We start from the raw sequence: 23,990 nt of genomic DNA, 5'->3' as shown, positions 1-23,990 counted from the left end.
AGCATCACAAAAAACAAAAGCACAACAGCATCTTGAGTACACAAAGATAGTGTAGAGAAATGTATGACTTCAAGTTTACTGTCAGCTACTTGATATTTAATTTTGTTATAGATTGATAAAACAAATGAGCTTGTCGTATGCATATACAAGAACAAGATATTAACAATTGTTTAGTTACATCAACAAATATTAAGTAAATACGTTTTACATTAAAAACTTTAAAGGGGACAACAAATAAAATGGAGAACTCCTTGCCTGCAGTCTTTTTTTAAACGGTAAAATATTTTTTTTTACATTAGATAAATAAATAACAGTATATTTGGGATAGATTCCGCTGGTTGCTGTGGCAACTGACGCTGTCGCGTGCTGCTCTGGTTGTCCAGTACTGCGCATGCGGGAAGTGTCGACACCCTTCGCAGACAGGAAGTGTGACCAACTTTTTCCACCGTCCGACCCTCCCTCGACAGTTTTCCTAACACTGCGTCCAGTAATCTGATTACTTTAATAGCACACGCATTAAAACAACACGCCTCGCCTGAGAGGAGTGCCTGTTCCCTTAGTGTCACCCGTATTTCGTGTAAAACCGCACAGTTTCCCCTTCCGCTGTCAAAATGTGTACTGTCCCTTTAACTAAAGGGGCCGCGCTGTTGGAGCCGCTACCTTTTACAGGCTGAACATTCGCTCACTCAGGATCCATTCATAAATACGACATCGTTTGGAAAGAAAGCTTTTATGGTCGCATCTGTTTTATTTATTTATTTATTTTTTCACTGAGCGGACCGGATGCGAGAGGCGAGCAGGGGTCAGATATGTTCGCCTCGGCCGGAGACTCTGAATCGGGGGCGCGATTGAGAGAGCAGAAGTGACTTCCCATGGCTGAGCCCCCTGCTGATGGTTTTGACTTCATGTGCGAGCCGTCAGGAGGCAGCTTGATCCAGCTCACAGCATTCAGACAAACCAAAAACATGCTCGTTTCCTCGCTGCGTTTCGTGATTTCTGCGCGCTTCCGCTTAACTCAAGCCACCCCGGTTTAAACAGCCTGTCGCTTCCATCCTTCTGCTTTTCTTCTTATTTTTATCAAATGAAAACACAGCAGAAGAGCCGTGGACCTGGCATACCTATGGAGCATTGAGTTATGGCAGCTAAAGAGGACCTTTATGCCAAAGTGACCCCTCGGAGGCAGCGCCAGAGCCGGCCGTCAACCATCAAACATGGGTCCACTCTGGACGTGCTGCTGTCTATGGGCTTCCCCAAGACCAGGGCGTGAGTATACATCTGCACTGTCCCGACACACACGCACCGTTCAAAACTCGACCTCTCAAAGTTTCCAGTGTCGTTGTTGCAGTTTCATCAGCAGCTGATCAGACCAGAAGCATCTCTGCAGCTGTCTGCTCTGCTGTGCATGATGTTAACTCATGTCATAGCCTCCGGGGTCCCTTCGGATGACCCCTTTAAACTGACAGCATTGCTTGTTCTACAGCAGGGTTTCATTTAGATTTTTGGGTCATTATCTAGACTTAGAGTTAAGTCTTTTTTATTTTATTTTAACACACTAGAAGTAAACTTACATTCATTCCAATAGTTGTTACATGGATGTTTTATTTTTCTTCTTCTATGATAATACATAAGTGGAGGAAATATTAAAATCCTTGTAAGGATAAAATTAAAATACTGCATTCAAAATGCGTGCAATCAGCAAAATGAACCGTCAGAATTGTGTGCATCGTGTGTCTTTGTGTTTCCACTAAAACACTGGAGATGCTCAGTCTTAACTGATTCATGCGATTCACACACCATCCCTCGCTGGGTTTTTCAATGAAAACCTCATCCTGGTTCTGTCTTGACAGTACTTCTTTTCATTCATCCTTAAGCAAAGAAGTTGCCAGGAAACAAGCAGTACTGGCTCGTAGATTATGTCATTCTAATAAAAAATGTCTAGTCTGCCTGCTAGTGTTGGTGGCCTCAGATGTAACGGTGATTAATTGCTGAACATATTGGTAATGTTTGTGAAGTATACATGAAGAAATTAATTAAGGAAATGGAGATTTTGAATTCAGTTTTTGAGCTCGCAAATCTACAGCAGCATTCTCTAAAACCACAAACCCGAGAAATGTGCGGCCTTGTCTGTGAATGGGAAAACATTCTCAACAAAAAGAAGTTTACTTCAAGAAACCCATTTTTAATCCTGGTAGCTCAACGTGTCGGCAAGGGCAGTGTGTTTATCTTTAGAGTTAGATTGCACCAGCAGCATCGGCTTGAACACCTGAACACAGTTGAGAGGGCTCACACCACAAAAATCTCTAAATAGTTCTGCACAGCTACGTTTTAATGTCTCAGCCTCCTCCCACTGTACGAACCCAACCTAATCACGGAATCTATAATCAGAATGAGCCTTCTTATTGTTCAGGCCGTCAGATACTCCCACGTCATATATTAACCCAGATGATTTCAACCGTCTCCAACAAAAAGCCTTTCTGTATGTGCCTAAAGATTGCCTCCCAGGTATCAAAAGAAATCTGAAGTAGTTCACATTTGTCTGCGGAGGCAAAACTCTTAGAACACAGTAATTACCTTCCAGATCTATTACTTGTTTCTGTACTTGTTAAACAAGGGAATGGAAATTTAGCAGTGACCGCTGATACTTATCTTAGCTGACTACAAATGTGGAACGGTCTTTCTTCTTCTAGCCAGACAGATACAGTATCTCCAAAATTAAGCTGTTTTATCCTTTGCAAAACTGGCTAAGGTCGTCCAGGCTTTGATTGTTTCAGACTGCAGCTCTCTCTCTCTGCTTCTGGCTAATGAACCACTGCAGACAAAATGCATGACTGGGCTTGGTTATATTTGCAGACTCACATGTATTATTGATGACACACTAATACACTTTGATTTCATCAAGGCTATACATTTATAATGAAGCAGAATAATTTAGCGTCACTACCCTCAAGCCTGTCTGCGCTGATGTGGACACAATGGCTATGACAGGAGATAAAAAGAGTTGTGAAATGCAAACATGCACGTGTGAAAAGCACGGGAGGCAGCCAGGTGTTTTGTGCACATCTCCTAGGGACATATGATGAACGATAGGCCCTCTCCACCGGCACAGAATGGGGGCTAGTTCTGGGCTAGTGCCTGTTTGGAGTTGGTTCATCTCGCCAACGTTTTTTGCTTTTCCAATGGGCCAGAGCGCCACCATAGAGTTGCATCATTAAATCACTGGATACATCTTATAAGTGTTGCTCCTGGCTGGTGAGCTACACCCAAACAAGAGCGGTCTAACACAGTGCTGCTTGTTGTGGATGGTGATACTGAACCTCTGGCTTTGCTTCTTCATCTTCATTTTTTTTTACCATGGGTTACAAAGTTTTAAATAGCCATGTTGGTAATCTGGCCTGCAGCCCTTTACTTAAGTAGTCAGTGGTTCTAAATGTTGGTGTTATTATGCAGTTTTCTGGCATTAAAATGTGACAAACAAAATTCGGCACGGACTCATGACCTGCACGTAAATTACTGCCTTGGCGAAAAAACCCCCAAAACATATGGCTGTTCTCTCTTCCAGTAGCCCTGCTATGGTTCGTCCACAACCTCAGAGTCGGAAAAATATTCAGCCATGTTGCAAAAAACTAGCAGTAGCAAATTACAGGTAAATAAGCCGACCGCAGCGGGTGTGCGCGGCACTCAGAGATGACATCATCCAGGTCAGAAGACATCATCCAGGGTCTGTAGCTCCAGACTCAACGGGGAATAGCACTAGGGTACGATAACAAAATATTGGTGAAATGAACGAGTTTCGCGGCAGATAATGCGTTATTTAGAGGCTGCGTTTCGGTGCCCCAGTCACTCCCACTACATGGATATACGCAGATCTAAATATCTCCCGAAGGAATATGAATTACACAAAAGTTATATGGGTGAGTAAACGACCGTATTTTACGACAGAAATAAGGTCCAGGTTGTAAAAAATAGTAGTTCCCCTTTAAGTGCTAGGGTGTAAAGAAGTAAAATGGGCAGAAAAAATTCTGATGACCTCCACAGCCCCAGAGACAGCGGCCATTTATGAAACAGGAAGTATATGCCCCATTTCATATCATTTGTGCAGCTTGAAATGTGTCATCGTTTGTGTGTTACTGACTGTGGCAGAGCTTACAGGAGAGAAAATTTGAGGAGGAACATGACTCCTAATGACTGATAGCTGACATATTTGTCATATCAAGTTTCCCCTGAATAAAACTGTTAAAAATTTGGATTTTAATCACAGTCCGTGATCAAGATGTTCAGACAGACATTTAGTGCTACCCCTCAGCACAGTTGCAAATATCTCGTTAGGCTATTCACAAGCTATTCTGGCCACCAACACAGACATATTGCAGTAAAATATCAAAATAAATTCACGGGCTTTGCCTCTTCCTGGATTTTGGTGGGAGAGGAAGAAGGAATAATAGGCAAATCAGCTATCAGTCATGGCTTCAGGGAACAAGGGCCTCAGTGTGGGTTTTCAGGCAGTAGGGAGCGTGAATCATGTACACACATGCGAACAAGCAGAGAAATGGCCCTTCTGTTTTAATTTGGGTGATTTTCTGCTGAATCATCCGGGTATCGACGAGAATAATCAGATAGCAGCTGGATGGACTGGGCTCTCTGTTCCTGCACCGATCGCATCTGATGGTCAGAGGCAGGACTGGAAACTGATCAGAGTAAGACCGTGACAGTGCTGGGATTTGTCGTATTATCTCTCTACTTTGTTGCTCTTTACTCTAAAGCAAAGTGTTTCTGTGGTTTTTGACAGTTGCAGGCAAATTGAGTAAGAGCAAAGTTAGATCATATGTGGTTAGTTTTTGAGTTGCTTTGAAAATGTTTGCCTTCCTCTGTCCTCCATTATATGATCCAACCAGTAAGTTAAGAATAACCAGAGTCATTAGAAATAATATTTAGTTGGAAAAGAGAGAGGATATTTAATTGTTTTTTTCTGGTAGTGGAACACAAACTCAAGATTGCTGTCAAGATAGCCACAATAAAACACTGAGGACACAATATAAGTGTCTTAATAAAACTCTCTTTTTCCAGTGTATCCTAGCACCTTCTTTTAAGCTCCACTGAGCCTTGTCCTGTTGTGAGATACCCGCTGTGATGTCAGCCCCAGGTACTGTTGTGATTTGTTATCTTGGTTTCTTATCCCTTCCATACCTGCACCCTTTCTCCTGTTTAATAATCTGGTCCAGTGTTTCTTAATAAAGAACTCCCCCATTATCGCTCTGGTTTAATATTAACTTATAATGACTTGTGGGGCCTGTTACCAGTCCCAAATAGTTCCTTGCTTCCTTGTTTTTCAGTGAGTGTTGGAGTGCTTTGAAACCTGCATCTAGCTTCATGCAAAATTAGAAATGACGGTGTGTAGTTTTAAATGTCTTGCTTGTTGCCAAAATAACTGAGCATACTGGAATCACACACCTTGTGGAAGTGGAAGTGACACTTAGCGCTGGAGCCTGAATTTGTGGCAGAACAAGGTGCCGTTGTTGATATTTTAAGGAAGTGAAAAGTTGAATTAACTCCTTGATTTTCTACAAATTGAGTCATGACAAAACTTCATAATGCAAAAAATGGCATGTCTGTGGCTTCTTTGCGTCAACCATGCGTGAAACACCAACCTACCATAATAGCAGCTGTTTAGAAACCATGGCAGAAATGTTAACACATTTAATATATGATGCAATGCAGGATTTGGATTCATGTAAATAATCTCGTGCAGTTTTGCTTTGTTTACAGTTGCAGTGGTGAGCAAAGGAACAGGAAGTAGGTGAGAAAAATGTACCAGAGCAATGACTGCAGAAAAAGCATTTTACTTACATTGTCTGGTACAAGATGTAAAGAGGCACTAAACAACTAGAGGACAGTTCAACTTCCCCGTCTTGATCAGAAAGCCGGTTCTATTCACAAGACCTCAAATGTTTATTATAAATTATTGAGAAACTGTGACAAGTCAAAATGTCTGCTGTGTGAAAGGTCTGTTAGTTAGCTCAGCATAAAAACTGTAAGCTAAGCTAACATGTCTGCCTCTGAAACTCAAGTGTAGTAGGTAGATAGTTTTATAGGGAGATGGGCGCTGGAACTAGCTAATGCTGTCTTCAAATTGAACTTTTTGTTGTAGCTTAAGGTGACAACATCAGAAGTTATGTGCACATAGTGCTTGCATTCAAATGGTATCATCGACCGTAAGAGTGAGAACACCGCTGCTAGGGAACTATTGACACCTAGAAGCCACAGAGGCTAACAGCTAGCAAGCTAATGACCAAATAACTAATGTTGGAAAAGTAAAGACACAATGACAAAATGAGATCATTGAGAGTATGAGTAGAATATTTTTGCACCTGAGAGGTTGATTACTTCTTAAAAGGCATCATCTATCACAAGTGCCTAACAGTATACTTTTGACAACATATTAACATGACATTGAATCCATTTCCTTTGCTAGATTTTAAAACAGCGTGTTGCTCAAATGCTTCGAGCAAAAAATATATCTTGTTTGTAATGTCCATGCTGTTGACACATTCCAACTCAAATCACATGAACACACACAAGTCAGAAAAGCAACTTCCCAACTTAGGGAATGACACTTTCTGAGGAGCATGTGGATCCAACAGAAATGAATTGTTTACATGTTGTACTTCAGTTTATTTGAGCCAACCAACAGCTCTTAACTTTTGCAGTTTCCAGTTACATAAAACAATGAAAATCCTCACATTTATGATGCAGGATTCATCAGACATTTGGCAGTTTTACTCAGTAAATTGGACAAATCTGCTGTTCCATGCAGAGTATTTGCAGAGAATCTGAAATTTAGTGTGGAGTTAACTGCATTCAGTTCAGTCGTCATGCAAAATGTTATTTCAGAGTTTAAGATTGTGTGAACATATATAGGTTGTGAACTCCAGCTAATAAAACACTGATCAACTCTGAATTATAGCTTTTGTTTTGAATTCTTTATATACAACACAGATTAAATTGTCTTTAGACCCTGTCATGTCTGTTCTTTATTGTTCCATTGTTCTTCTCAAACACGGACATCAAAACCAATGTGGTTATTGAGCTGGAATGCATCTAGTTCATAAAGGTTCGTGTACAGTAATTTCATGTGATTTGTCTTTGCGCACTGTATGTCTGTGAAACCTTTTGTGTGTTTAAGAGGAAGTCAGCAACTGCAGGACTCTGTTCTCATAACCATATCAGTTTCACATTTCCTCCATAACAGCTACATGCACAAATTTACTGTTGTGTGACATGTAAAACGGCATCACGGGGAACTGCTTTTGTTTACTGGGAGCTTTGCATAATAAATGACAAAATATAGCTTATGCATGTGACATGTGACATGTCCCTGCCTGCATGCACAGCTTGGAAGAACAAACTCTAAGTTTGTATTCAAGCCTGCCAAGAGGAAGTCGCCCATTTCCGGAAGTGGCTCGTGACCTTTACAGAGATGGTTTTCTGAGGGCAGTTAAAGCAGGAGACTCACACGTTACGTTACTTTCACATTGTAAAAAGGTTTGGTACATTGAATGAGTTACAGGCCTGCTACATCCTTCACTATAGCCCTGTTACCGATTGGACAAATATAAATGCCTAAAACCTTTGAGCTGAGCGTTTGCACTTCCTTGACCTCATCACAGATCACTTTTCAGCTGGTCTGTGTGATCTGGTAATTGATTTTCTGGCCGTAGTTGGGCAGAGGATGTCTTTATTTAGGTGTTGTTTTAAGTCAGCAGCAGCAACGGCCATAATTCTCAAGCTGTCTCCTTTGTATGACACTTCCTGGGACTTTTAAGGACTGCTGTGTGATGCATCACAGTTTTGGCACTGTGCCTCATAAATTCTTAGTGAAACATTTGCTCTGTGCACTTTTGCTTGTTTCACTGACGTCATAGAGCGCTACAAATAACACTCATGTTAAAACGGCACACTTTATTGTAGGTTTGATTAAAGCTTTTTTGATCTTTTATTTAAACTAATAAGCACAATTGGCACAAGTGAATACAGTTAGTACCATCATTTGCTTACAAAAAGGCTCACTCTGTCCAGATACTGGTGCCAGCCTCTAACTTGTTCTGTCTGTCCTTGTAAACTTCAATATCTCTTGTTCAGAAATAAGGAAGTTTGTAGAAGAGTAGTAGTTAACTACACCCATCTGTACACTGCTAGGTCTGTTAGTGCCAGTGAAACATTGCCTTGTGAGCTTGAAAGAATAGCTTTAAAAGTACGCAACACCAAGAGCTGGCCTTGTTAGAAAAGTATCTGACCCTGAACAAAATGTTTCGATTGATACCACACTAATTTCTGCTATCTACATATGAAGCTAGCTGCTAGCTGCAAGTTAGCTCAGTGTAACACAAACACATCTTGGCAACATTAAGTTACTTGGTCATTAGCTTGCTAGCTGTTAGCCTCTGTGTGCTTCTAGGTGCCAATAGTTCCCTAGCAGCCAACAGTTCCCTAGCAGCGGTCTTTTCTCTCATACGGTCGATGATACCATTTGAACGCAAGCACTTGGTGTGCATAACTTCTGATGTTGTAATCTTAAACTATCTACTTGCTATATTTGAGTTTTAGAGGCAGACATGTTAGCTTAGCTTACAGTTTTTATTCTAAGCTAACTAATAAGCTAGCCGTTTTCACAGCAGACATTTTGACTTGTCACAGTAGGGATGGCACAGGTGGATGGTAAATCATATTTTAATTTAGTTGGATAGAGTTTCTTAACAATTTCCCAATATGTTATGTTATATTATTTTGATAATCATGCTTTTATATTTACTTGCTTGCTTGCAAAGCTTTTAACCTCTGCTTCTTCAAGATGCCAACAGTTGCCTAGCACTGGTGTTGTCATGATTTACAGCCAATGTTACCACCAACACCAAGCATGACTACCATGTCGTAATCACAAGCTTAGAGTTCCATTTGAAGTCAGCATGAGCGTTGTGTGTTTAACATTATGGCTTTAACAGATCTGGAAGCTAAAGTGAAAGTGGTATTATCAGTCAGACGTAAGTGGGGTTACCCCAGACATCGGCAGTCAGTCACTAAGTGAAAAGTTTGATGGAGAGTCTGGTGTTTGGCTGAAGGGGAGCACATTTCTATCTGCTGATGGGGGGCTCTCCTTAGGGTGCAGTCTGGTGATCAGCAGCAGCAGCAGTCCTCTTGGCGCTCTTGGTGTTATAAGTGGTTAGATATGTGAGTTCGCTGTTGGCTTGTAAACAGGAAATGTTGAATTGAGTCAGGGAGGGGCCATGGGGAGCATCTATCTGTAAGCGCTGTAGCGTATGTCCATGTCTGTGTGTGTTGAGACAGAGAGACAATTTTGTTGTCTCTTGTTCAAGATAATTGCTACTTTTAATACATGATTTCCTTTTTATATCCAGATGTGTAGCCATGAATGGCATGTATGTAGCTGAGTTTAGTTGCAATAACTTTCCCGGTAAAGTGGGCTTTAGTAAGCAATCCAGAGAATGTTTACATATATGCAAAACCAAAACCCACTGATGTTTAAACATGCAAAAGCCTGCCAGAACACTTTATCTGTAGTAGGGTTAAATGTGGAAACAGCCTTTCATTTCACCCACATATGGCAAGTGTGTTCAGTTCCTGTTTCCAATATCGCCTGCAGCGGTGTTACATGTGCGAATGAAGTAAAAGCTCTCATCTAATAACGGTCACTGTCACTTGCATTTGTGAGTTATCTCCCTTCCTCTCTCTAATCTTTTTTATCTTTGTGTCCCTGTGAACAGGAAATGCAGTTTATAAATAACTTTCTCAGTTCTTGCAAAGAGGTTAGGAACAGTTATTGAGGGCCATTCGTCCATGACTGTTACAGCTATGCTGGAACAGATGGGAAACACATTTGAGACATGAATATTTAGTTCAACAAAAACAAACTCTGTTAAAGATATGTTTAAAAAAAACAATGAACGGATGAAACGGCAGATGTTGCACAGAGAGCTGTGGGGTAGGAGGTGCTGTCGCAGGTGTCGAGTAGAAATGTGCATATATTCAGCCAAAAATGGCCTCCAAAGTGTAGCAATTGCGGTGATGCCGATGTTGGAGAAGTTCCAAGGAATAATAATTTAAAAAAGACCAAAAGGAGCAAGCTGCAAGTACCAAATTCAAGTAAAAGTAAAAATCAATTTGATCAGTTAAATCAATGGAGAGCTAATGTGTCCATTAATTTGCTGATTAATCATTTAAATACATTCTTTTAATTCTAAATTCCAAACTGTCTTTGGTTCCAGTTTGAAAAGTCTAGAGAAAAAAGGCTTTAAAACAAACACTTTATTTTTTCATTATCCATAATAACCACTATATACATTATACACATGCTTATTTAGTACTCTAAGAGGGGGTCGACTGCAGCTGCATTATGCAACAAGATTGGATCTCACAAGCAAGATGGTGCATGTGGTAATTTAAGCTTGAAAGAAAAGCATATTTAACACCTTAATGCTACGCCTGGCTGTATATCACGACTTCCTTGTGGTCAGCACTTCAGTCAGAGCCGGGCCACACGTCTTCCTGCTGTCTCGCCCAGAAGTGTAGGTTAGCAAGAATAAAAATGTTGAAGAAATAGATGTTGATACTAAAATAAATAAATAAATAAAATAAAAATCTGAATAACTTGAAACGTGAATTAAAAAGAAAAAAACGTAAGTGAATTTCAATATGTGCAGTAGCCACTTGTAATGAGTGAGCATTAGAAAGTGTGCATATACTAGCTTCTATATCAAACTCCCAGTAAAGGAATAAATTCTTAATTCTTTTAAAGTTTTGTTAGTCTTGTTAGTTTTAGAGTAGTCCTGCAATAGCTCTTCACCGTTCCTTACGGTGAGAACATCTCTGACACTGTTGTTACATTTCCAAGGAAGACTTCCATCAGTGGAAGTTTCACTGTGAATATTTTTGCTCGCTTGGAAACTAGTGTGAATATAACGAGTGCAAGTTATTAAGTCTGACGCTGCAAGGACAGGCCCAAAATAAAGTTCACAGTTAATCAGGCTTGTAACAAGGTAGCAAAGCATGCACACTATCTGGTTCAATGTCTAAATGGAGAGCATGTAACCTGAAACAATCTCATGGTTTGTAGCAAGTTATTAATTGTGCTTGTGCAAAAATATATCTCGAAAAGGCAGAATAACAGCTGAACAATTGCACATCAGTAGAGTTTGCAGTTCTACATGGGCCTCTAAATAAGACAGTAAGATGCACATTCTCTGTCTCTCTGCTGTCACATTAATATTTGGTGTGAAAACGGTTTGCCTTGAAAACCAGTTCTCAGAGTTACACTTACATTTTTAACTTGACACGCATTATGGAGAACTTGCTACAGTTCTTCTCTGGATCTGATTCCATGTCCTCTGCCTATTTATGTAATCACAGACTGACTCCATGATGTGGAGGGCAGGGTTCAGCTGAAAGACTATGGTTCTTCTTATTGCTGAAAATATTTTTTAATTTTGCGTTCAGTCTTATAAGCCTCCTGTCTGCATTTGCTGATGCTAAATGTTCACAGATACACTCCAGGGCATTGGACAAAATAATACTGGAAGTTCAGGAACTGTGTTGTTGTCAAACATTTTTATTGTTATCCAAATCCTAAAGAATCTTTCATTTTAGACATGGTTTCAGCTCCCCGCCTAGAGCACTGAATTAATTCAAGCACCATGATGTGTGTGTGTGTGATTGCGACCTTTTCCATTATTTCATGCCACAAGGGTTCACTCTCATAAAATGCCACAGGAATAAGAAGCAAGCAATCCAGTGAGGGATTTTGTGACGTCTCGGTCACATCTGCATGTAATCCCATCATGCCTTCTGAGAGAAAATCCCCTTCTTTCCTCCTCCACACAGCACCAGGTGGAATCTTTGAATAAGACGACTGTAGCCAACAAATGAGTCTCTGTCTTAAGCCGCCTACACGGAGGGATAGTTCTTACTGTAGGAATAAAAAGGATCATTTAGGTAAAATGTGTAATCTTTAGCTGTTGTAGGCTTCTGGTGAGGGAGATTTGAAAGGAGATTTGAACCTAAGTTTTAAGCTTTGTTGCTGATATTTTATTTGGGTTAGTGTGGGTGTCTGTGTGCGTGCCGTAGTAGATCTGTGAGAGCCATCTGTTACGATCCTGTAGGCCTGGCGTTCCCATCATGTACCCATTCTGCGTATGGGCGCGCTGCCCCGGGGTTTGGGGACTTCGCCTCATCTAGGATCCTCTCAGTGGGCCAAATTTAAAAATAGCTCATTGAATTTGAATGCTACAGCGGCACAATGAACACTGCCATCGCACACAGAGACGCCGCGACATGTCCACATCACGCTGTATATTAAGTCAAAGGACGACTCTGCAATGGCGCAGAAAACAACACTTGCTCAGTTGGTGTTGCTTTCTCGTCCTTAGAATGGCCATTCAGAGCAGTGGCAAGCGGTGGTGTCTTTTAGGACATCCTTTAGAAAAAGCATTTTTATGGATTTATTTATTTTTTTAACTGTTCTCATGCAGCGAATGGGTGAAATAAACGTGGGTCTTTATTTTCACATAATGCACAAAGAGCTTAAGCTAGAATGTGATGGAATAGCATAGCTTTTAGTTTAAAGGTTAAATGCTGCAGAAACAATGTTAAGGTTACTCCATGCACTTCCTGTTGCTTGTTAACGAAATGAGCCAACGTCACTTACTTCACCAGAAACAGTTTTTTTTTTCTAAAATATACTCAAAATAAACCTGAGATGTTCCTGGAGTGACCTAGTTGTTTATATATAGAAAATAGAGAAGTTAAGAGAAACAAATGACTTGAGTTACACACACACGTAGTTTCATCTCCCCTCCGTTCATGTGGGAATACACGAATGTAAACTCAGAATTACAGTCACATCCAGACTGTGTTAGTCCTTTTAAAGCTGCAGAAAGCTCCTTGAGTCAGCGAGTCCCCTCAGAGGCAGCCTGCGCTGCCAGAGGTTTTATAAAAAGACACTAATTAGATTTGAAGCACTCAAGAGTAATCATGCAATCAGCGCTCTCTTGTTTCAGAAGAAAAGTCTTAAGAAGTTAGGAGATTATGAAATAGCACAGATAAATCTTGTGGCACGACACGGACTCTGCTTTTTTTTCCATTACATTAAAACGCAAGGCGTTATTCTGTTATAGATAGAGGCACTTAATAACGTGACATTTGGCTGCTGCAAACTTGCTGAATGTATCTCTGAGCATGTGACATGCACATTTAATTGACAATAGGACAAGATGTCAAAAAACTGTGGTTGGTTTGCGTCAGTGTCGCCTCGGTTGCATGATCCTCTGGTAAAAGTAATGAACTTCTGTTGTGGATTATTATGTGCTTCCTGTCATTTTACCCTCTCTGGATGTTTGTACTTTGTTCACTGTCACATGGAAGCACAGCAGTCTCCTACTAATGAATACGGAAGAGAATATATTGATTTTGTGACTGAGCTTTGATCTCTTCTTCTTATCCTCTTTGCAGTCTGAAAGCTCTGGTTTCGACGGGAGGCAAAAACGTCCAGGCAGCATGTGACTGGTGAGAGCACCACACACATATGTACTTTCTCTCTGATGGTGATTAATGCTTAACTGGAAACCAAACAAGTGTTGTAATGGTAAACCTCTACTGACAGAACTCCATATTACATTGATGTGTCACTGTGCTGTTACCACAGTGCTGCCCTCTGCTGGACATCATCTCTTTACTTTGCTTCTGATCTCCCACTTAACACTCTCTTTGCATTGCCTTGGTTGCTCCAGGCTCTTCTCCCATGTGGATGATCCCTTCCTGGATGACCCCCTGCCTAGAGAGTATGTGTTATATCTGCGACCCAGTGGACCGCTGCTCCAGCAGCTCTCGCACTTCTGGAAGCAGTCCCGCCTCTCATGTGGCAAGAATAAGGCGCACAACATCTTCCCCCACATCACCCTCTGCCAGTTCTTCATGGTTAGTCTCGTTCTTTATATTGTCAGTAAAAGTGACTGAATCATCTTTGCAGACACAGCACATTTGGTCTCTCTCCCCCCCCCCCCCACAGTGTCTGCGGTCTTCAAATCCCTGCTTCTTAGTTTCAACTTGTGACTTAGTTCCTCTTTATTTGAGCAGTCTGTCTGTGTTTAGTATTTGATGTCTTAAGTTTTGAATGTGTTCCCCCACTTTTTGTTGCTGGGTTTGTTTTGTCGTGTTTTCAGCCACAGGAGACTCAGGGTGGCATTCCATTCTGCCAGACTGAAATAAAGCTATTGGATGGGTTGCTGTGAAGTTTGGTGCAGATCAAAAGGCAACCTCTGAGGCTGCAAAATTAAGCCAACGCAACCACTTGAGGCTGGCACCCAAAGCTAGTCCATCTTCATAAACCCTGTTTTAAAATGCCCAGCCTTACAGCAGAAATACACGTGTTAACGGCCTGGTACAAAAACAGTTTTGGTCTCTGTGGATAGATTACGCATTTGTGACACTAGTACAGGGACGAGTTTTTACAATATGTAACTAACTTGTTTAAGTTGTATCAAGTGTCTACCTGTTTGCCAAGTTTCGGATTAACCGAGTTAGTCAGACTCGGATACCAAAATAGCGACAGCTGGTGCCACCAAACCTGCTCCTCAGGAATCCTGTGTCACAGAGGGTTTGTCCGTCTTTATGTACAGGCCACGCGGCATGCATGACTAAGAAACCTACAACAACATTAACATCAATGGATGTGCTTCAGGGTTGCCAGAGAATGAATCCCAATGACTATTGTTGCTCTTGCCTGTTTCTTTTAAGCTGAAGTACTGCATGGTTATACAGTAAACCACAGTGAAATAAAGAAAAAAATAAACTTAACCAAATCAATATTTGGTGTGAGAACTTACATTGACACTTGGCTGGTAGGTTGTTCCAAGGATTATGGAGAACTTGCTACAGTTCTTCTTTGGAGCCTCTTTATGTAATCATAGTCTGACTCCATGATGTGGAGGGCATATTGTTCTTCTTATTTCTGAAAATATTTTTTAATCTTGCATCTATAGTGCCTAAAACCGTTGCACTTTAAATCTTTTTTCACATATGCTTGTGTATGCATAACTGATGAAATGACTGATGTTGAGTTTGTCTGCTTCGTTGTTTCCACTGTGCTCAGTGTGCCGATGGGAAGGTGGAGGCTCTGTCGGACGCTCTCCAGACCACCGTGACCAAGTGGAAGGGTCGCATACCCATGCCCCTCCCACTGGAGCTCTACATCTCCTCCACCTTCATAGGCCTCTTTGTGGAGGAGCAGATGGCGGAGGTTCTGAAGAGTTTCGCTGCTGATTTTGCCACTGAAGCAGCATCCAAAGCAGGTTTGAGTCCGCTTTGTGCCTCTGGTGAAAAGCACCTTATACAGGAACACCGTCTTGTAGACACGGTGTCTGATATCAGAGATGATGCTGATTCACTTTCTGGCTGGATCTCATCTGTCCAAGCTACATTCAGGAGGTGGTTAGGCAAGACTTAAGACTCAAGTCTTGTTGTCACCATGTGGTTCCCAGGCCTTTTTGTGTTTAGTGAAAATAAATTATATGATAAAATTATCATATAATTTATTACAAATTACAAATGGTGGTGGGTGTTTTTTTTAACCTTTTTGGGGAAACAGCTAGCACATTTGCTAGCTGTTTCCCCTTCATCTGGTCTTAATGCTAAGCTAGCCATGTCCTGTCTTTAACTTCACATTCAGAGTTCAAATGTGATAATATCACTCTTCTTTTCATCCTCTAAGCAGGAATGTGAATGAGCTTATTTCTTCATATGCCATACTCTCCTTTTACGATGCTCTCATTTAAGTGTTTAATATAATTACCAATATATTTATGTATACAGTTGTAGACTAAGTTGTATTTTGAGGAATAAGTCAATAAGTATCACCATATGACACCAGATTTTCTGTCAGTGTGGAAATATTAAAGAATGTAAATGGTTTACATCAGTGCCTCATTGAGGGTTTAAACACATATACATTTCTGTTTTTTTCCTCTGTCCAGACGCTAATGTTGAGCCCCATAAGAAACAACTTCATGTCACTTTGGCATACCAGTTCCAAGCCAGTCACCTTCCAGTTTTGGAGAAGTTGTCCAAAAACCTGGATGTGTCCTCAGGCTGCGACTGGCTGGCTGTGCTCTTCTCCAGGGATATTCGGTTTGCTAATCATGAGGTACACCCTTTGAAATATGTGCTTCCTTTTAACAAGCCCCCTCAAATGCCACTCAGATTGCCACTTTCCTAATGGCTAACTGTCTTCCCTCTGTATAGACACTGCAAGTCATGTACCCATATGCGCCTCAGAATGATGATGAGCTCGAGCTGCTGCAAGGAGACTTCATCTTCATGTCTCCAGTGGAGCAGAGCACTGCCAGTGAGGGCTGGTTGTACGGCACTTCACTGGGTTCGGGGCTGTCCGGCCTGCTGCCTGAGAACTACGTCAGCCGTGCTGATGAGTCTGACACATGGGTCGTCCATGGGTAAGGAAGGGGGCATGGTATTCAGTCCAAACACATGTCATCAATGTGGATAAACCGTGTTGTATTTGAAGCCCAATTAATGAACAAAGTCTTTGTGTTTGTCTGACCACCAGGTCTCATTCCTTTCTCAACTGTGCCTCTCCATCTAACTCTGGCAGCAGTGTGTGTGGGTTATTGTTTGATGGCCAGATAAATGACAGTCTTGGGGATCCTCCTAGCCTCACTGGCCTCTGTCCTCTTATGCAGGTACAGTGCAATAAAAAAAAAAAATAAGTGGTTGCATGCTTAGAGAAAAGCACACCTCAAACATCACTGTATCCCAATAAGAGTGCATTAATGACAATATACTGTATCTGTGAAGGTCGTTTCACCACTCATCCAAGTAGCTTCTCCAGTTCTAAAGGAATGGCGGGAAGTTGAGGTTTAAATAGCAACATCTATTGTATCTGGTCGTTAACAGACACTAGTCAAGCAAGTTTTGGATAAGTTACACCCACAAATGTTCCTATTTAAACCTTAACCCCCCCACCAGTCCTTTAGAAGTGAAGAAGCTACTCGGATGAGTGGTGAAACATCTTCAAGAAACTCTACAAGTCCAGTTGTCTTTCTTTGATGTGTTTGGATATTAATGACTAAAAACTTGAATCTTAATCTTAGGTGTCAAGGCCAACTAGTCAGGCCTCGCTGTCCAGGATGAGGCTGTTTGTGTGTCGCCATGGAGAGAGGATGGATGTGGTGTTTGGCAAACACTGGGTCACTCAGTGCTTTGACTCCAAAGGTTGGCATGCAAGCAAGATTACGTTTTTGCCAGTATGTCTACGTGAGAGACTTTTGACTTTAGTATTTCCCTCTCATTTGTCTCCCTTAGGCAGATACATTCGCTCTAATCTCAACATGCCATCCAGCCTACCTGCTAGGAGTGGAGGTCACCGGGACTATGATAAAGATTGTCCAATTACTGTGTTTGGCTCCACCCAGGCCAAACTCGTAGGTTGGTACATTTTCAATATAGTTTGTTGTGATGTCATTTATCAGTGAAAACTTACCATAAATTACTTAAGATCTGGATTTTAAGTATTGTTAAATACTTAAAATTAGGAACAAATTGCCTGCCAGTGGAATAATGCTGTTTTGGCTCTTTTCAGGTGAAGCCTTGTTAGAAAGCCACACGAAAATAGACTTTGTTTACTGCTCTCCTTCGCTGCGCTGTGTCCAGACTGCTCAGCACATTCTGCAGGGTAGGACTTCATCTTCCTCGTCAATACTCTAATAATGGATCAGGTTCTTCAGCTGATATATGTACAGATACAATTGTTACTGCTAGATTATAATACTGGGCCTTAAGTTTAAAACTGTTGCTTTTTATCCAGACTTGTCTACTTATATAAATCTACTTATAAAGCCTAAATAAATTATAACAACGTCTGTGGTTCTTAGAGACATCAGAAAAAATTATTAGAAAATGGGGAGATTTATCTTCTTCCCATCTATTTACATCATACTTTTTTAGGAAATATTCTCTAGTCAAAGCATGTCATGTTGCTGAGTTAGACCACATGGGAACAACATAATTACTCTTATTACATCGATAGATTTTCTGTAGACATTAAAAAAAACAATTATTTCTAAGACATACTTCTTCTCAGACGGCTTCTATCCCTGTTGGATTCCGTAACAGGTCTCCAGCAGGAGGGAAAGACAAAAATCCGCGTGGAGCCTGGGTTGTTTGAATGGACCAAGTGGGTTTCAGGCACATGTTTACCCACCTGGATTCCTCCAGCTGATCTGGCTGCTGCTAACCTGAGTGTGGACACAACATACAAGTACAAAGCAACGCTACAGTATAGCATATTTGCGCACTTATTTGTGAAACTACAAATGGCGGTTGCATCATGTATCAATCATTTTGTTCCTAGACCTCATATTCCCATAAGTAAGTTGGCAGTGTCAGAGTCCTATGACACCTACATCAGCAGGAGCTTCCAAGTGACCCGGGAGATCTTGACAGAGTGCAAAAATCTGGGTAAAGTATAAATATAAATGTGTGATTTCAGATTTACAAAGCATCAGACAATGCCAACATTCATTTTCCTAAGTTTATTATTAGATGGCCGCAGTAGTGAACATGAGCTGATAAAATCAGATTAAACAGTGGGATGTGTGTCACATAGGCTCACTTTCTAAACTCTATACATCTTTGAAACTGAGCTGGGTGACAGGATTTTAAAAAGCTGAAGTTTTTAACAAGCACTTTATTTTTAGATTTTGTCTCAGTCCCTGCATAAAAAAGCTTGTGTTAAAGAACGTGGCCGCTGTATATTATCGACTGCTGAGTCCATAAACAGTAATGGTATCTGTGGAATGTGGTGCTATGTTCTCTACCTCTTTCACACAGGAAACACGGTCCTGATTGTGGCCCATGCTTCCTCCCTGGAGGCTTGCACTCGCCAAATACAAGGCCTCAACCCTCAAAACTCCAAGGACTTTGTCCAAGTTGTCAGAAAGGTCAGTGTGCTGCTTCGGTTTAAGCGCTCCGTTCATTTCTGTTGCGTCATTCTCATCACACATGCACATCTGTCTCCTCTTACAGATTCCTTACTTGGGTTTTTGTGCTTGCGAAGAAATGGGAGAGACCGGGGTGTGGCAGCTGGTCGACCCACCCATCCTGCCTCTGACACATGGGCCAAATCACAGTTTCAACTGGAGGGAAATGCTAATGCAAGACTGAAGGATATGCTGTTTGACTCTCAATCTTTTGGCAGCCTGAACTGCTGAAATATTATTTATTTTTTAACCTACAATTCTATAAATCCAGCCCAACTACCAAAAACAAAAAACGAAGGAATAAAAAGTCTGGCTTCCGTCAAAGACATGGTAAAAAAATTTATATATATTGAGGGAAATGTATTTACTGCTCAGGAATGGGAAAGTACAGTTTGCGTGGAGATCACAGAAAAAATGAGCAACAGTTTGGGCCGCGGTTTGTTTCTCTCAGTCAATCAGGTTTTATGCCGTGAGAAGGTTGTTCTCTGGCTCCTCCTCGGGCTGAGAGTGAGGGCGATGATGAAGACTATGTGTCCCACTGCCTTCTCACACACTGTGACGAGAATAAGTTGAGAAAGACTTGCACCACAGAAATATCTTTCCATGTGTCAGAAATGATTATTTAATGTGTAGCTACAACCCTCCTGTGAATAAGCACAAAAGAAATGTTGACAATCAGATAGGGGAGAACTGATCTTCATTGTTTCTGGTGCCGAGGTGGGTAGTTAAGTATACCTGTTTTATTCCTGCAAATGTCATATCATTTTCTTCTTTTAGCATTTATGTGCCCACAAGAATCACTTATTTTTTTCCCTGTAAGCCCCATTCTACCTGACCAATGTGGAGGCAGCCAAGAAGGAAATTCATATGATACACAGAAGGCGGTTGCGTTGCTAATTCTGTTCAGGCGCTTCAATTAAAACTTTTGCTTGTTTGTCTTGACCATACCTTGACACCCTGTAAGCCTGATAACCACAATGCTTTTCAAATAATGGGTTTATTTTGGTTACATCAGATAATAAGTGCTTACTGCTTATACCAATTATTTGCTGTATGACTCTGAAAATCTGTTGACACAAAATTAATAAAGCAAGGTTGTGGACATATAAAGGCCTTTATATATCAGACTATATGTGTTCTGTAAAATCATTAGCCACTTCTTCATGTTAGGGGGAAGGTTGCTTTTAATTCTGGGTTCTGTTCAGAACAGATAACAGTGAGGTTTTTATTTGTCTTTAAATAAAATAAACAAGAGTGGACAATGAACTGCACAAATCCCCGTCTAACTTGAAGTGTTAGTGTGCTGTTGATGCCACCATTTCCCCCCATTAAATATATAACAACTATGAGTTTTGACTGTCTTAACAGAAAACACACCTTACATTAAATATTTAAATACGATAGATGTGTCTTAGACTTTTTTTTTCACAGCAAATATTGTGACACTGCAGGAAAACTAGAGGTTAAGAATGGCTTAGTTGTATGTCCCACTCCGCTGTTCCAGTGATCTAGCATAAAACAGCATCAGGACATTCACAAAGTGGAACCATTGACTGTACAGCCATATGTAATGGATTGCGCCTTATGCTAGCCAAAAGGGTAGAATATCTATTAGTACTGTAATGGTACTGTCACATTTAAACCTATATATATCTTACTTCATCAAGCCGGTTTATTTAGTCAGCTCTCTGTATTTTAGCATCTCGACACATTTTTTTTCTTTGAACTCTAGCCCCAGTGAGACCGACTTTCGGTAACTAGCTAACATCGCAGGTATATTGCGTGAGCTAATTCAGGTGAGGCATTTTCATTTTTCATTTGTGCTTTTATGTGTTTTTATGACGCTAAACCACAAGAAACCACACATTTTATTAGTGGAAACCACAGGTGTTGTTAGCATGACGTACAACGGTCAGCTAATATTAGCAACTGTGCTAACATTGGCGGACATCGGAAAAATGACTATTTATTCGCCAGTTTTCACTTTTTAAATGTGGCCATTTGCTCTGCGGTACCCACACAAGCCAACTGTATGTTTTCTGTGTTTTTGAATTATCACAATGACGAGTTTGAATGCTAAATAATTATACGGGTTTCTACATTTTCCTATGAGAATGGTCCCCTGCAGGGCTATAATCTATCTATAAATCAAGAAGCGTCTGTCTGTCTCTGTGTCTGTGGCACGCATATCTCGCGAACCGTTGGCCCGATTGATTTGAAACTGGGCAGGTGTCTCGCTACGGGCACGAAGATGTGCACTGCTAAGTTTGACGTTGTTTGGATAAGAAATGTAAAATATATCGGTAAAATAGGTTTTCTCCGCTCTAATATTTCCACTAATCCTCATACACAGCACCTGTAGGCTCCCACTATAGTTTTTATTTAATTTACAACATAACAAGGCGGGACTTGACAAGCTAACTGTTAGCATGACGGCTATATAGAGCTGCATTTCTAGCTAACACGGAGTGGTAATTGCATACAACATTTTACAGGAAGCTAGGGAAAATATCTAAAAACAAAAATAAACAAAACAAAACAAAAACAACTGGATATGTGGATTTTCTTGGCAGGTAATGGGAGACAAAGAGGACAGTCTCCTCCCAGACAGGTAAGTATCTGGTCATTAACTGTTTTTTTTAATTTTTTATTTCTTTTATATATATACATATATATATATATATATTCTGACTTGTTTTATGTCTTTATGTTTTTGTACAGTGTCCTTGTGAGTCTTGAAAGGCACTTATAAATAAAATGTATTATTATTATTATTATTATTATTAACAGACGCTTATGACTCATATGAGTTTCTGATGAGTTACTCACAGATGTTCTTATTTAAACCGTGACTCCCCACCAGCCCTTAGAACTTAAGAAGCTACTTGGATGAGTTCTGAAACATTTTCACCCCTTCAGTTCCAGTATACAGTCAAATACAACCATAAATACTGCATAACTGTAAAATGTCTAATTGTATTTTGAATTTATTTTCAGAATTGAGCCTTGGAAATAACACCTCACATGCTAACAAATACTATTTATCTTTCTAATGGGTAATGATTATAGCTTTGTTTGAACACTTGTATGTAAATGATCATCCTGTTGTTCTTCTTCATCCTGTCCTGACCCCTGACAGTCCTCTACAAACGCGTGGACATAAACGTTAGAAATAACTGTAAATACAGTACTTTAATAATTTAATACATCCTTACATTTTATAACACATTATGCATATAATGCTTCCAGCTTAGAAAGGCAGCAGCATATCGCTGACTTTATACTGAAATACTGTATGATACATTGCATTGAAAAACTAACATTGTCAATAGGACATTTTGTGACTTAGATGTTTATACACAGAGTAAATCCTTCAGAAACGTTATATGCCATACCATACCATTGTAACTATACATGAATATGTATAAGTAGTATAAACACAAGAATTTAAGGCTAAATTTTAAATTTAAATGGAAGGATTCTGAAATGTCTTTCTCACATAAATGCACAATGTGACTAACAAACACTAGATGGTGCTATTGACCAGTCTCAGTCGCAGTCCTGCGTAACCACCAACTGGCTCATCCAAACTGTGACCCAGCAATTTCTTAATGACCTGTCCAACATATAAATTAGAAATATTACTCTACTTGATGTATTTTTCTTCAAGGAACTCTGAACTGTGTATTGGGGCTTTGGGGCGTTTTTCATTGATTTACATTTTGGGTCCTGTGCACTAAATTAAAGAGGAATAACTGGACATTATCAGTGATTTGAATTTAAAATGAGGACTTTGATGGTTGTATATTTCAATAGGATAAGGCTTTTTAGTGTAGTATTAAGACCTTTAGAAACTATTAGTTTTTACTGTAACCAAACAAGGAAAAAATAAGAATGTATGGATTGTGTGGCTTGCTTGAACATCATCACATAGTAGCATATTTATGAAGCTAAAATCACCAGAAAAGAGCTAAACTGTGTTTTGTAAAAACAGTTGAAATGAAAACATATCTTTATTTCACGTTTATTTCACATATCGTTTTGCAGCACAGAGAAAATGAAGTTTCATTGGTGCTTACTTGGTGGTTACTGCTGCTCATGATGGTTTTCACTTTGTCTATGCATTTCTCTGTAGGGGTTTGAAGGCAATGGCCGTGCTGACCAGCATCTCTGAAGATAGTAGGTAGGTGTTAAGTACTTGTCTGCACAGTTAAGACTGGTCTTCGTTTCAAAATTGTCTGTTCTTCAGTGCTACCAGTGATGATTTTTATAGCAGACCATTCTGTGATTGTAGATTAATAGTATATTACATACAGTAAGTAGATGGAGAGTAGGTATTGGTAATTATAGAATAATATTTTTGAGAAAAAACTTGCCCAAAGACATATATAAATATTGTTAGATTTATTTTTAACTACTGATTGGAACACTTAAAATTAAACAGCCAAGACTGAACAAAGTAATGTACTTGCAACCATCAACACTGAACAATGAACTTATACAAAGACAGTATTTTTCCCCTTCCCTCATGCACCTATTTGTCACCTGAGTCTTGGACCTTTAGTATGTTTGAAAACTCAGAAAACACAATTGTATTGCAACTTCAGAGAATACCCCACATGTAGGATTTTTCTTCTTTTTTTTTTTTTCTAAATCTGGTTTGTTGGTGTGTCAGTGCTAGAAGAAAGTGTATTAACCAGTGATGACCAATGTGTCTAGCACTGTGAATGGAAATAAGCAAATTTTTATTTTTAGTTAAATCTGCATTCATTTTTTGGCCACTTGGGGCAGTGCAACAAGCTGTAAACAGTGCCATATCATTATGAAGTTGATAGGGTGATCATCATAGCAAACAGTTGCCTATTTACACATCTAGCCAACACAGAGCAACATTAGCATTCATTTGGGGTCATGTTTCTGTCCATTTCAATCTCC

General features: G+C 40.2%; 1 protein-coding gene across 1 annotated transcript; it reads left to right on the top strand.

The window, feature by feature from the left end:
• Positions 1 to 332: 332 nt before the first annotated feature.
• LOC311502608 (ubiquitin-associated and SH3 domain-containing protein B-like) lies at positions 333 to 20,433 on the top strand. The gene is made up of 14 exons (XM_084564919.1): positions 333 to 1,263; positions 13,516 to 13,569; positions 13,794 to 13,980; positions 15,155 to 15,353; positions 16,035 to 16,204; positions 16,303 to 16,511; positions 16,625 to 16,757; positions 17,169 to 17,289; positions 17,380 to 17,502; positions 17,657 to 17,749; positions 18,190 to 18,334; positions 18,428 to 18,534; positions 18,907 to 19,016; positions 19,102 to 20,433. Exons 1-14 carry the CDS (start codon positions 1,136 to 1,138, stop codon positions 19,237 to 19,239), a joined length of 1,917 nt encoding a protein of 638 aa, XP_084421045.1. The 5' UTR covers positions 333 to 1,135; the 3' UTR covers positions 19,240 to 20,433.
• Positions 20,434 to 23,990: the final 3,557 nt, after the last annotated feature.

This window comes from Chelon labrosus (assembly GCF_963514085.1).
Source record: "Chelon labrosus genome assembly, chromosome: 17".
NCBI classification, from domain to species: domain Eukaryota; kingdom Metazoa; phylum Chordata; class Actinopteri; order Mugiliformes; family Mugilidae; genus Chelon; species Chelon labrosus.
The sequence above is the reverse complement of the archived record's forward strand: the minus strand, read 5'-3'. Positions and strand labels throughout refer to the sequence as shown.